Source organism: Bos taurus, chromosome 3 (genome assembly GCF_002263795.3).
Source record: "Bos taurus isolate L1 Dominette 01449 registration number 42190680 breed Hereford chromosome 3, ARS-UCD2.0, whole genome shotgun sequence".
Taxonomy (NCBI): domain Eukaryota; kingdom Metazoa; phylum Chordata; class Mammalia; order Artiodactyla; family Bovidae; genus Bos; species Bos taurus.
In genome coordinates, this window is record NC_037330.1 from 80,671,532 (window position 1) to 80,684,955 (window position 13,424).

The 13,424-nt window shown below is 37.3% G+C and overlaps 1 protein-coding gene across 2 annotated transcripts in view; it reads right to left on the reverse strand.

Annotated features, from left to right (window-relative positions):
* RAVER2 (ribonucleoprotein, PTB binding 2) overlaps positions 1-13,424 on the reverse strand; it is a 137,370-nt gene that overhangs the window by 87,535 nt on the left and 36,411 nt on the right. For both annotated transcript variants that reach the window (XM_010803475.4, XM_010803474.4), the window contains exons 3-4: positions 3,163-3,632; positions 240-431 (exon numbers count right to left, since the gene is read on the reverse strand). In XM_010803475.4, coding sequence (XP_010801777.1) covers positions 240-431; positions 3,163-3,632 — 662 coding nt within the window. The remainder of the gene's footprint in view (positions 1-239; positions 432-3,162; positions 3,633-13,424) is intronic.

The following is a 13,424-nucleotide window of genomic DNA, read 5'->3' on the forward strand; positions in this document are numbered from 1 at the left end:
CAGGAACTCAAACATTAAACGAATAAATAAAAATTTCCTCAATTCTTGAGATGAATACACTTTACAAAACACAGTTTCCTGTATTTTACTGACTCCTGGCTTGATTTGGCAGAAGTATTATTTAGTCAATTAAAAGAAGAAGAATGTCTTCATGTAATAAAAATATAATGGAAGTCCAATCAATGATTAACTAGTTTGGATACTTGAATTCTCTATGTTCTTAAAAAAGAACAACTTACCACACGTTGAGCTGCTATCAGTGCTGCTAAGGTACTTCGCCCTGGTGCTCCCGGGGCACAGAAGGAAACTTGAACTTTGCTTCCCTTGATGGTCATACCATCAGCTGCTTGTTGAACCTCTTCAGCATGCTCTGCAGTGCTATATTCAACCACTGCAAAGCCACCAACATAACTACCTTCATCCTGTGCAAGCTGATGTGATACAATTATTAAAAAGGGAATTCTAACATTTAGTTAGAATGTATTTACAAGTATATCATCTGTAAATTCAAGGACAAATGTCTCAAAGCATGATACTGGTGAAAATATTGCATTCCTTTTTTTTTTTTCCCAAAAATAAAAGTTTACGAGCTGGGTAGGTACAGTCTTTCTAGAAGATGGGAAGATAAGTAAGATTCTGTCAAGCTTCTTTCTGCTTCTTTGAATCTCTGATTTATTTTAAAAGTCAATGTTCAAATGATCACAGTTCCTATGTATTAATATATATATAATTAATAATCTATAGAAAAATGTGGGGACACAACAATTGTTCTTTAAAGATGAAACCTGTTGAATTTGATCATGTATCTATTTGATCAAATAGATACATTTGATCATGTATCTATACACATTATCAAGAGAACAAAAGTAGAAGGAAACATATTCAACTTTTATTTCAATATTTTAGGAAGATCCCAGGAATTTGGTCAGGTATACTAAAGTAAACCTGATTTAGGAAATTGTGCCCCAGGTTTGTTAAAATACCATATGCAGGACACAACCTTTTCCTGAATGTGCCCTAAATAAACTGCAATGCAGAACTCAATTTATTTCCAGTCACCCATGTGTAAGAGTGTAAAGGAAGATACTAAAGCCCTGGATCCATAAAGACTGGTACAAAGAACAAAAGTAAGAAAAAAATACAACACTAAAAAGTTTCTAAGTGTTGAACATATCTGAATCATCTTAAACACATTTGTATCTAGTGATAAATGTGATAAAATTTGGCTTTGTATGTCTCCGAAATACAGAAATAGTTCAATAGAAATATCTACAAAACTTCTGTTTGGACTTGGGATCTCATAAATTGGTATACAATTCAATCATTTCTTAGTCATTTTTTAGCTTCTTTTCTCTTATTTTTGAAGCTTTTTTGTATAGTAGACCAAATTTCTGTTTTTTTCCCTTCTCATCCTTTCTTCCTTTTAAAACTGTCCTCAAATGTCTTTTCCTCCATAAAACATTCTTCCATTCACGTGGGAGAAAGGGAAAATATCTACCTCTTCCAAATATTTCTCCTACAACCTCATTCCTTTTATCCAAACCAAATCTTAAATTTCAATTTGTAAAAGCCATTAGTCCCTTTGGTCCCTTTTGATCACAAGGTAAGAAGACTGTGTCTTCCATATAGTCTATGTCAACCTACCAAACGGGAGAGCCTGACTTTAACAGATTACTGATAAAGGCATTTAAAGTGGCTTTATTAAGCTTTTGAAAATTTCTAAAATATTTTTATTATTCTTAGTTTACTATATAATCTTCATGCCAAATAAATTATACAATCATTTTAAGTCTTTCAAAAGAAAATATCATTACAGTTTCATAGCACCGGTAATTTTAAAGAGCAATATTTCCATTCAATATGAGAGCCATTCAAATATGCAACGGCATGACTTATGATCTATTAATAGTTAACTTTCCATTACTTAAAAATATTTGAACAAAAGCTAAATGATCATTTACAATGATTGTAACAAATCTTTTTCTTTTTTAACCAGATGGAAAACAAGACCAGATAACCTAAGTCCCTTCTAACACCAAGGTTCATAATTCAAATACAATATGTAAAAAACAGCTTTCCCCTTATATTTGCTTCAAAGGCCTCAACTAAAGCTACAAAGAATTATGTTTGGCCACAGGATATCACTATATAATTCTTAGTATTCAAGAACAGCATATCAGTAACACAACTTTCAATAACTTGGCAAAGATTTGTCACAAAGTATTCTAATTTTTTGAAGCTCCATGGACACTTTCTTTGATGATTATATTGGGATTGGAGGGGCAAAAATGTAAGAAAAAGTAAGATGTAGCATTCATTTTAATTAAATAAACTATAATAAATTTCAAACTTTCTACTGCAAGAGTATAGATTCAATACGTGTATGATAACAGAAAAATAAGGGTGAGCAGAGGAAAGATGGGAGATAAGAAGGAGCAAAGGAGGAGAGAATAAATAGAAGGAAGAAATGAAGGGAAGCGAAAGAGAAAGATTTCATCAGGTGCTATAAAAATCTGTATGGGAAGGAGCCGTATACAGTATATATTTTTGTCTATTTGGTAGAATTTATTCAATTTTATTCTGATAAAGTGCTTGAAAATTCTTACCAATGTTGTCAGTTTTCAGGGATCTTCTCTAAATGTCTCACTTACCATGACCCCACTAAGACACAATAAAGCATTCTTTCTACACCATGTAACATTTTTCTGTTTTGCATTATCTCACTCTTCATATGGGATGTACAGTTATTTGCTTATCTGTCAGTGTACTCTACAAAACTGTGAGGTATAGAGAGAATATCTTTCCATTTGTTATATTTCTGACATTTAGCAGTATGGTATCTGGCACTGAGAATGTGACAAATCAAATGTGGGTGGATGAAGTGATCAACGCATGAATGGTCAAGAACAGATGGAAGGAGAAGGTGGATGCATTAAGTGATGGGTTTGCTAAGACATAATTATATAAAAACAATATAGTCTGGCCCATCAACAAAAAAAATTAATTTAAAATTTACCATCATATTAAAGTGTTCATTACAAACTAAAGTAGAATGAGATTATGCATGGTGATATTTACATAGGTATAATAAATATGTGAGTGCATGCTGATGCATATGTAGATATTTTCAAATATTTCAAATAATACCTTAAAAATACATACCTGGCAAAACACAGGTTTATGGATACTGGAAAAAAACTGCAACAGCTCCTCTGAATCCCTATAGTCACTAGGGAGTTTATCTATACAAAGGCACTTAGAATGAATGAGCTCTGCGGCCAGTAGATTAACATCCATCCACTGTGCAAAGACAACTGATGCTCCCAACTGTTTACCCAATAGCTCCAATCGAGCCTTTGCAGCAAAGTCCTTTTTCATGTATTCTACAAATCCATAGCCTTTGGAATGGCCAGTAACTTCACTGTAGACAAGAAAACATCTCTCGACATTTCCATAAGCACGAACAAGTTCTTCAAACTCTTCTAATGTAAAAGAAGTGGGCAAGTTGGTGATACATAGCAAAGCATCTGTTGGCTGGAGCTGGACTACTAAGTCTTTTCCTCGAAAAGAATATTGATGAAACATCTGAATTGCATTCTGGGCTTGTTCCCCGTTCAATAAGGTAACAAAAGCTGGAAGAAGATAAAATGAATGAGTTTTCTGAGCCAGTGTTTTCAAGCTTTTTTGATCATGACCCACAGTAAGAAACAGATTTTATACCTATGCCTCAGTACACATATGTAAGTGCATTAGTCGTTATATCATGTCTGACTCTTTGCAACCCCATGGATTGTAGCCCACCAGGCTCCTCTGTCCATGGAATTCTCCAGGCAACAATACTAGAGTGGGCTGCCATTCTCTTTTCTCCAGGGGATCTTTCCAACCCAGGGATCAAACCCAGGTCTCCTGCATTGCAGGCAGATTCTTTACTCTCTGAGCCACCAGGGAAGCCCACACACACACACACATATATATACACACATATATGTATTTCTGAAACAAAAGTATCAGGAAGCAAAACACCTATCATGTGTAATGTATTCTGATATTTTCTATGCTATTTCATTGTTTTTAAGTGCTGATACTCCCACTTAAACAATTTCATGACCAGTAACTCAAAAACAGACAACATATATTAGGAGCTCCACTTCTTGTGGGAGGGGTGATGGTAGTCTTTTTAAACTACACACAGATTTGATATTTTCCATCAATAGTATGTGATGCAAAATTTTATGAACTATTCTTTCTTCTCAGAGAGTTCTCAAAGGCCCTCTTTGATAATAAGAATACCTAAAATGTACCTAAAATATAGGTAATTTTTAAATTATTTAAAAATAGAATACCTAAAAGAACAAAGGCACAACCAAAAGACACCAAGATGCCCAGAGGAAGCCAAATCTTTCTCCAATTGATGTACATGTTTCCTTAAAATAAAATTACACTGAAACAATACATACATATATAATTTGTATACTGTTGGGATGAACAATATGGTATGAAAAGATCACAGGATTATGATACTAGACAAGTAGCTTACCTTCAAATCTTTGTAGAACAAACCAAAGGGGGGAAAAATGTCCTGTCTACCTAATGAAGTTGTTCCAGCATTAAGCAACAAACAGACATGATAATTTGTAAAATCTAAAACATGATACAAATATAAAATTCTAAATCAATGAAATATCATACACACATGTGTATCTGATAAGATTTTGAGCAATATTATAAGAAAAATTTAAAACCCCAGGTAAAAGAAACAACAGAGGACAAACCACAAATTAGAAACACACCATTCTCTCAACCTTCCTCCCGCTCCTTCTTCTCGCCCTCTTTGGAACACACGGTGAAGGTGCCCATAGGAGTACCCAACTTACCCAGATGCAAAGATAACAACATGGCAAATATGCACAGAGCAAGAGGGAAAGGATTTAAACAGCATGGACAGTCCTGCCTGCCATCTCACTCAGCCTGCTCTTCCTTAGCTGGTCTTAGTGCCCATGCGCCTCTCAGGCTGTAAGCATCTCTCCACAGTGAGTGTGATGCTAATATTTAAAGAATTACATTTTTTATTTAACATGATATCCACATACAAGGAAACTACTTACAGAGGAATAGCTAACTCTTCCAGCACTAGGGGGAAAATGGCTTTGCTGCACTTACTGAGAGATTATCTCCTGGTTTCCAATAAGCCCTCATAAAGGACTTGAGTTATTTTGATTCTATGCCTTTCTTTCCTTATGCTGACATAGAACACCATTTAATGGTATTTTGCTAAAACCAGCAAACAAGTCAACAATCATTTGTAAATATTGATTATGTTCATATTTATCTCATAAGTTCATCAGTTCATATTTGATTTGAATTCTCCGGGTATCTGAAACTGTTAACCATGCCCTTCCTTAACTTCCTTAATAAAGTCCTTCCTGATTTTCTTCATACTTGCCTAAGCACTCCTCCTTCCCTTTCCTTTGATATATTTTTCTCCACTCACACCTGTAAGGTAGTAATCCTAAAGGTTCCTTCCTGGCAGGAGCACACACAGTGACAGCCGGTGACTGTACCCAGCAACCCTGAGCCATAAATCCTTGTCTATGCCCCCTTCCCTGGGCACTCACATCCATGCCCATGTATTCATTTCTCACGTGCCAGGCTCTGTGTTAGGCACTGGAAAGGAGGGGGTCAACAAAACAAGTAAGATCCTTTTCAACAAGGACCCCACAATCCAGTAGAGGATGACAGATTAGACAGAGAGTTACAAGTGTGATTGGAGAAGGCAATGGCACCCCACTCCAGTACTCTCGCCTGGAAAATCCCATGGACAGAGGAGCCTGGTGGGCTGCAGTCCATGGGGTCGCTAAGAGTCGGACACGACTGACCGACTTCACTTTCACACATTGGAGAAGGAAATGGCAACCCACTCCAGTGTTCTTGCCTGGAGAATCCCAGGGACGGAGGAGCCTGGTGGGCTTCCGTCTTTGAGGTCGCAGAGTCGGACGCAGCTGAAGCAACTTAGCAGCAGCAGCAGTACTACAACTGTGATATTACCAAGAAGTATGGGGGCTATGAAAGCAACTAAATAGAGCAAAATGGCTAGTCTGGGGACTCAGAGAAAACCTCTTATTCTCCTGTCAACTCTCAAAACTACATTTCTAGTCCTTTAGTTCCATATATATTCACATGCTGATTCACACATGATCAAACATAACTCATGATCTTCATCCTCTCCGTTCCTCTAAAATCTCAACATGGCTCAGCTTCCTTCCTTCTCTGTCTTAGCTGCTAGCATCACACTCACAAAAGGGAAACCTGGGAATTACCTGAGACCCTATCTGCTTTACCCCTCACTTAAAGGAATCCTCAAATTTCACCCTCCAAATAGGTCTTAGATCCATCCTCTTTCTTTCATTCTTCTAGCTTTTTTTTTGCTTCAATGACAATAAAGCAAACTCTCAAAAATGAAAGTTTAATTGTGTCTGTCTACTGCCTAAAATGCAATGATTCAGTATGAAAAATGAAGCCAAGACCCAGCATAGTTATCATGCCCTACCAGGCCCTTTTGATCTGACGCCAGCCTCATTAACTGTCAAACTTCCCTTCCCCGCCACACTTCTTTATTCTCCACCGACAACGAGTTGCTTGTAGTTCCCTAGGTATCACCTTGTTCAAGCATCTATACATGTCATTCCCTTGCCTACAAGATCTCTCCCATATCTTTAGCCACTCAAATCTTTTAGTTGCCTTTCAAAGTCAGCCCAGGGGTTAATGTATCATGATCTCCAGGAAGCATTCTCTGATACTGTCTTCCAGTTAGTTAATCCTTGTTTTACTACCCCTCTGTATTTTGAACATCGACTGGATTATTGCACATATCACAATGTATTATAACCTTTGTTTAGATGTCTGCTATCCTATCAACTGTGAGATCCCTAAACTGCTATGGAATATATCTCCATCAGCTATCATACTGTCAGACACACAGTGGAGCCTGTGTGTCAGCTGAATGGATGAATGTATACATGCATAGATTAACTAGTACATTTTAAAACTGACAACTTCTCATTTTCCTTTTCTTAGGTATCTGCATTTGCTCAACCCAAATAAGATATTTTGTAGTAGAATTATATAACATAATGAAGCAAATTTAAAACTCCAGGCAGTAGGGAAAAGAGGTCATTGATTCTCTTCTATAGTTTCTTCCATTTCTTTTCAAGTCCACAAAGTCTCTAAAAAAAAAAAGTCCAACTTTTTTCACATTGACTCTGTGGAAGTGGAAGGTGTCACCCTACAGAGAAAACACTATAAGGCATTTGGAAATTAGTTCTGTTTCCATTTTCCTACCAAAATTTTAAGATTCAACATTGGTCCCAATCCTTTCACAAGTCACAATTTTATTTATCCTTTGCCATGGCTGCTCTTTTAGTTAAATTTATTATTTGCACACACTTGATGGCAAGTATGCAAAAACTTGTTCTCTAATATTCAGTTCAGTTGCTCAGTCATGTCCAACTCTTTGTGACCCCATGAACTGCAGCCCTCCAGGCCTCCTTGTCCATCACCAACTCCCAGAGTCTACCCAAACTCATGTCCATTGAGTCGGTGATGCCATCCAACCATCTCATCCTCTGTCGTCCCCTTCTCCTCCCGCCCGTAATCTTTGCCAGCATCAGGGTCTTTTCCAATGAGTCAGCTCTTTGTATCAGGTGGCCAAAGTATTGGAATTTCAGCTTCAACATCAGTCCTTCCAATGAACACCCAGGACTAATCTCCTTTAGGATGGACTGGTTGGATCTCCTTGCAGTCCAAGGGACTCTCAAGAGTCTTCTCCAACACCACAGTTCCAAAGCATCAATTCTTCGGCACTCAGCCTTCTTCACAGTCCAACTCTCACATCCATACATGACTACTGGAAAAATCATAGCTTTGACGAGATGGACCTTTGTTGACAAAGTAATGTCTCTGCTTTTGAATATGCTGTCTAGGTTGCTCATAACTTTTCTTCCAAGGAGTAAGTGTCTTTTAATTTCATGGCTGCAATCACCATCTGCAGTGATTTTGGAGCCCCCAAAAATAAAGTCAGCCACTGTTTCCCCATCTATTTGCCATGAAGACATGGGACCAGATGCCATGATCTTAGTTTTCTGAATGTTGAGCTTTAAGCCAACTTTTTCACTCTCCAGTTTCATTAAGAGGCTCTTTAGTTCTTCACTTTCTGCCATAAAGGTGGTATCATCTGTATATCTGAGGTTATTGATATTTCTCCCTGCAATCTTGATTTCAGCTTGTGCTTCTTCCAGTCCAGCGTTTCTCATGATGTACTCTGCATATAAGTTAAATAAGCAGGGTGACAATATACAGTCTTGGTGTACTCCTTTTCCTATTTGGAACCAGTCTGTTGTTCATGTCCAGTTCTAACTGTTGCTTCCTGACCTGCATACAGGTTTCTCAAGAGGCAGGTCAGGTGGTCTGGTATTCCCATCTCTTTCAGAATTTTCCAGTTTCTTGTGATCCACACAGTCAAAGGCTTTGGCATAGTCAATAAAGCAGAAATAGATATTTTTTCTGGAATTCTCTTGCTTTTTCAATGATCCAGCGGATGTTGGCAATTTGATCTCTGGTTCCTCTGCCTTTTCTAGAACCAGCTTAAACATCTGATGTATCCTATTCTAAAACAATTATTTCTTCTTATCTACAACAGAAAGCTCAGATTTTAAGGTTTATAACTGCAGCCACTTTTATTAAACTATTATTATCTGTTTCCTCAAACACCACCATAGGTAATGTAATTCAAGGCAATGTCATTTAATATAACTACTGAGCTTCTTCCCTGTATTATTCTAGTGGGTGATTCAGGCTTTGTAGTATACATCTGTAACTTAACAGTTACCATCAAATGATATTGATCTTTCTGCATATAGTCCAAAAACTTTACAACAGCATACTTCCATTTCTCCCCTCTCAATCTTTGTATTGTTGTCATGCATTTTATTTCTACAGGTGTTATAACCTCCACAACAGTGTTATTATTTTTACTAAACCACTTAAAGAGAACTGAATATTAACAAAACAGTTTTTATACACACACAGAAAACATCTGATATTCTTCATTTTTGTGTGTAGATCCAGATTTCCATCTAGCACCATTTTCTCTCTGCTTAAAGGACTTCTTTAAATACTTCTTATAAAGCAGGTCTGATGGTAATTAATTCTTTCAGCTTTTATATGATTAAAAAATATCTTTAATCATCCTTACTTTTAAAGTATATTTTTGGTGGGTAAATAATTCCATGGGATTTTTTTGATGTATAAATGACAAATAACATTATATTAGTTTCAGGTGTTTAATAATTCAATATTTGTACATATTGTGAAATAAGTCTAGTTAACATCCATCACCACACATAATTACAAAAATTCAGGGGAAAGGATGAGAATTTTTAAGATCTACTTCCTTAACAACTTTCAAATACACACTACAGTACTGTTCTTTGTAGTAATCCTGCTATACATTACATCCCCATGACTTATTTTATATGGAAATTTGTACTTTATGACTCTCCTCACCCATTTCATCCCATCCCTAGCCTCTGGCTGTGTCTATGAGCTCAGGGTTTTTTGGTTTTGTTCTAGATTTCACCTATAAGTGAGGTCACACAGTATTTGTATTTCTCTGACTTACTGCACTTAGCATAATGCTCTCAAGGCCCATCCATGTTATCACAAATGGTAAGATTCCATTCCTTTTTAAGGCTGAATAATATTCCATTGTCTATACATATATGACATCTTCCTTATCCATTTATCAGTAACCACTTAGGGAGTTGCCATGTCTTGCCTGTAGTAAATAACACTGCAATAGGCATAGGGGTTTCTATATTTTTTGAAATAATGTTTTTAATTCCTTCAAATTAATATCCCAAAGTGGAATTGCTGGACAATATGGTAGTTCCACTTTTAATTTTTTGAAGGACCTCCATTCTGTTTCCCATAGTGACTGTATCAAATTTCCATTCCCACGAACAATGTCCAAGGGTTTCCTTCACTCCTTCTCTCCAACACTTTGTCTTGCTTTTTTGATAACAGGTATATTCTAACAGGTGTGAGGTGATATATCACTGTGGTTTTGATTTTCATTTCTCTGATAACAATATGCCAACAAATTTGGAAAACTCAGCAGTGGCCACAGGACTGGAAAAGGTCAGTTTTCATTCCAATCCCAGAGAAAGGCAATGCCAAGGAATGCTCAAACTACCGCACAATTGCACTCATCTCACACGCTAATAAAGTAATGCTCAAAATTCTCCAAGCCAGGCTTCAGCAATATGTGAACCATGAACTTCCTGATGTTCAAGCTGGTTTTAGAAAAGGCAGAGGCATCAGAGATCAAATTGCCAACATCTGCTGGATCATGGAAAAAGCAAGAGAGTTCCAGAAAAACATCTAGTTCTGCTTTATTGACTATGCCAAAGCCTTTGACTGTGTCGATCACAATAAACTGTAGAAACTTCTGAAAGAGATGGGAATACCAGACCACCTGACCTGCCTCTTGAGAAACCTATATGCAGGTCAGGAAGCAACAGTTAGAACTGGACATGAAACAACAGACTGGTTCCAAATAGGAAAAGGAGTACGTCAAGGTTGTATATTATCACCCTGCTTATTTAACTTATATGCAGAGTACATCATGAGAAACGCTGGACTGGAAGAAGCACAGGCTGGAATCAAGATTGCCAGGAGAAATATCAATAACCTCAGATATGCAGATGACGCCACCCTTATGGCAGAAAGTGAAGAGAACTAAAAAGCTTCTTGATGAAAGTGAAACTGGAGAGTGAAAAAGTTGGCTTAAGGCTCAACATTCAGAAAACGAAGATCATGGCATCCGGTCCTATCACTTCATGGGAAATAGATGGGGAAACAGTGGCTGACTTTATTTTTGGGGGCTCCAAAATCACTGCAGATGGTGACTGCAGCCACAAAATTAAAAGACTCTTACTCCTTGGAAGGAAAGTTATGACCAACCTAGATGGCATATTCAAAAGCAGAGACATTACTTTGCCAACAAAGGTTCGTCTAGTCAAGGTATGGTTTTTCCTGTGGTCATGTATGGATGTGAGAGTTGGACTGTAAAGAAGGCTGAGTGCCGAAGAATTGATGCTTTTGAACTGTGGCGTTCGAGAAGACTCTTGAGAGTCCCTTGGGCTGCAAGGGGATCCAACCAGTCCATTCTGAAGGAGATCAGCCCTGGGCTTTCTTTGGAAGGAATGATGCTAAAGCTGAAACTCCAGTACTTTGGCCACCTCATGCGAAGAGTTGACTCACTGGAAAAGACCCTGATGCTGGGAGGGATTGGGGGCAGGAGGAGAAGGGGATGACAGAGGATGAGATGGCTGGATGGCATCACTGACTTGATGGATGTGAGTCTGGGTGAACTCCGGGAGTTGATGATGGACAGGGAGGCCTGGCATGCTGCGATTCATGGGGTTGCAAAGAGTCGGACACGACTGAGCGACTGAACTGACTGACTGAACTGATGATTAGTGATATTGAACACCTCTCCATGAATCTGTTGCCCACCTGTATGCCTAATTTGGAAAAATGTCTCTTTAGATATCCTCTGCCAGGTTTTTAATTATATTATTCTTTTGCTATTGAGTTGTATGAGTTCTTTAGGTATTATGGATATTAGCTCCTTATCAGATATAATTTGCAAATATTTTCTCCCATCAAGTAGAGTGGTGGTGGTGTTGTGCTAGTCACTTAGTCATATCTGACTCTTTGTGACCCCATGGACTGCAGCATGCCAGATTCCCTGGCTTTCATCATCTCTCAGAGTTTGCTCAAACTCATGTCCACTGAGTCAGTGATGTTATCCAACCATCTCATCCTCTGTCATTCCCTTCTCCTCCTGCCTTCAATCTTTCCCAGCATCAGGGTCTTTTCCAATGAGTTGGCTCTTCACATCAGGTGGCCAAAGTATTAGAGCTTCAGCTTGATTCATCAGTCCTTCCAATGAATATTCAGGGTTGATTTCCTTTAAGATTCAGTAGTGTGGACAATGTTAATTCTTCCAGTCCATGACCATGGAATACCTTCTGTTATTTGTCACTTCTTCAGTATCTTTCATAAGTGTCTTATTAAGTGATCTTTTTTTGATCTTTTTTCTTTCAGCAAAGAAAGATGTTGCCCCATGGTCTTCTCATTTGTATTGTTTCCAATAAATATGTAGTCATATTTCTATTTGTCCATCTAAACGTAACATGTCCTTGGTGGGGACAGCTGTTTTTAAGATTTTCTCTTTATCACTAATTACAAGTAAGTTGATTACAAATGTACCTTATTGTACGTTTTTCACGTTTTATGCTTAAGGTTGGTTAAGCTTTGAGGATCTCTGGGTTCAGGCCAAATCTGGAAAATTTTCAGCTAGTAATTCTTCAACTGTCTTTTCTGTATTACTTTCTCTCTCATATGGAGACTCCATTACTCCAATATTAGGGCTTTGAAGTTGGCCATAGTTCATGGATAACTTTGTTCATGTTTTACAGTTCTTTTTTCCTGTTTCATTTTGGCTGTTTCCATGTATTCACATTCACTGATCTGTTCCTCTGCAATGTCTACTCTGCTGTGAATCCCATCTACCCATCCCATTTTTCATCCCAGAAATTGTAGTTTGCATTTCTAAAAGTGTGAATTAAGTATATTTAACATCTTCCATCCTCTATTTAATATGTTCAATTTTTACTATAAATTCTTGTACATATGAAACACAGTTATAAACTGTTTCAATATATCTATTTCAATTCCAGGTCAGTTTTGATTGATTTCTCATTATGGGCTGTACTTTTCTGCTTCTTTGCCATACCTGGTCATTTTTAATTGGATACCAGACACTAAATTTCTACCTTGTTGGGTACTGGATGTTTTTATATTCAAGAAAATATTCTTGAGGTTTTTTCCTGGGTCGTGTTTAAGTTATCGGGAATGAGCTTGATCCTTACAGGTCTCACTTTTAAATTTTTAGCATTGTTAGTCTAGAGTTAATTTTCTCCACTTGAAACAAAACATTTTTGAATACTCCTGATCAACCATGAATCATGATGTCTATCATCCTAGCTGGTAGGAATAGCACCATTCCTGGCTAAAAGTGAGCTGTAAAGCCTTTGTCAATATTTTTAACATTAAAGTTGAACATAACTTACAAACCCAGTAATTCACTTGCGGAGAAACCACTGCAATGTCTATCAAAAGAAAGTAAAAGCATACTCATTGCAGTATTTTTTGAAATGCTGGAAAAGTTAAAGCTTCCTAAATGCCTGTTAGTAATGAACAGATTTATCAGTGGTGATAAATTCACAGGACAGAATAATATGTAGTAGTTTAAATCAATGAACTAAAGCTATATGTACAATCCCACATCTGGTCATTTA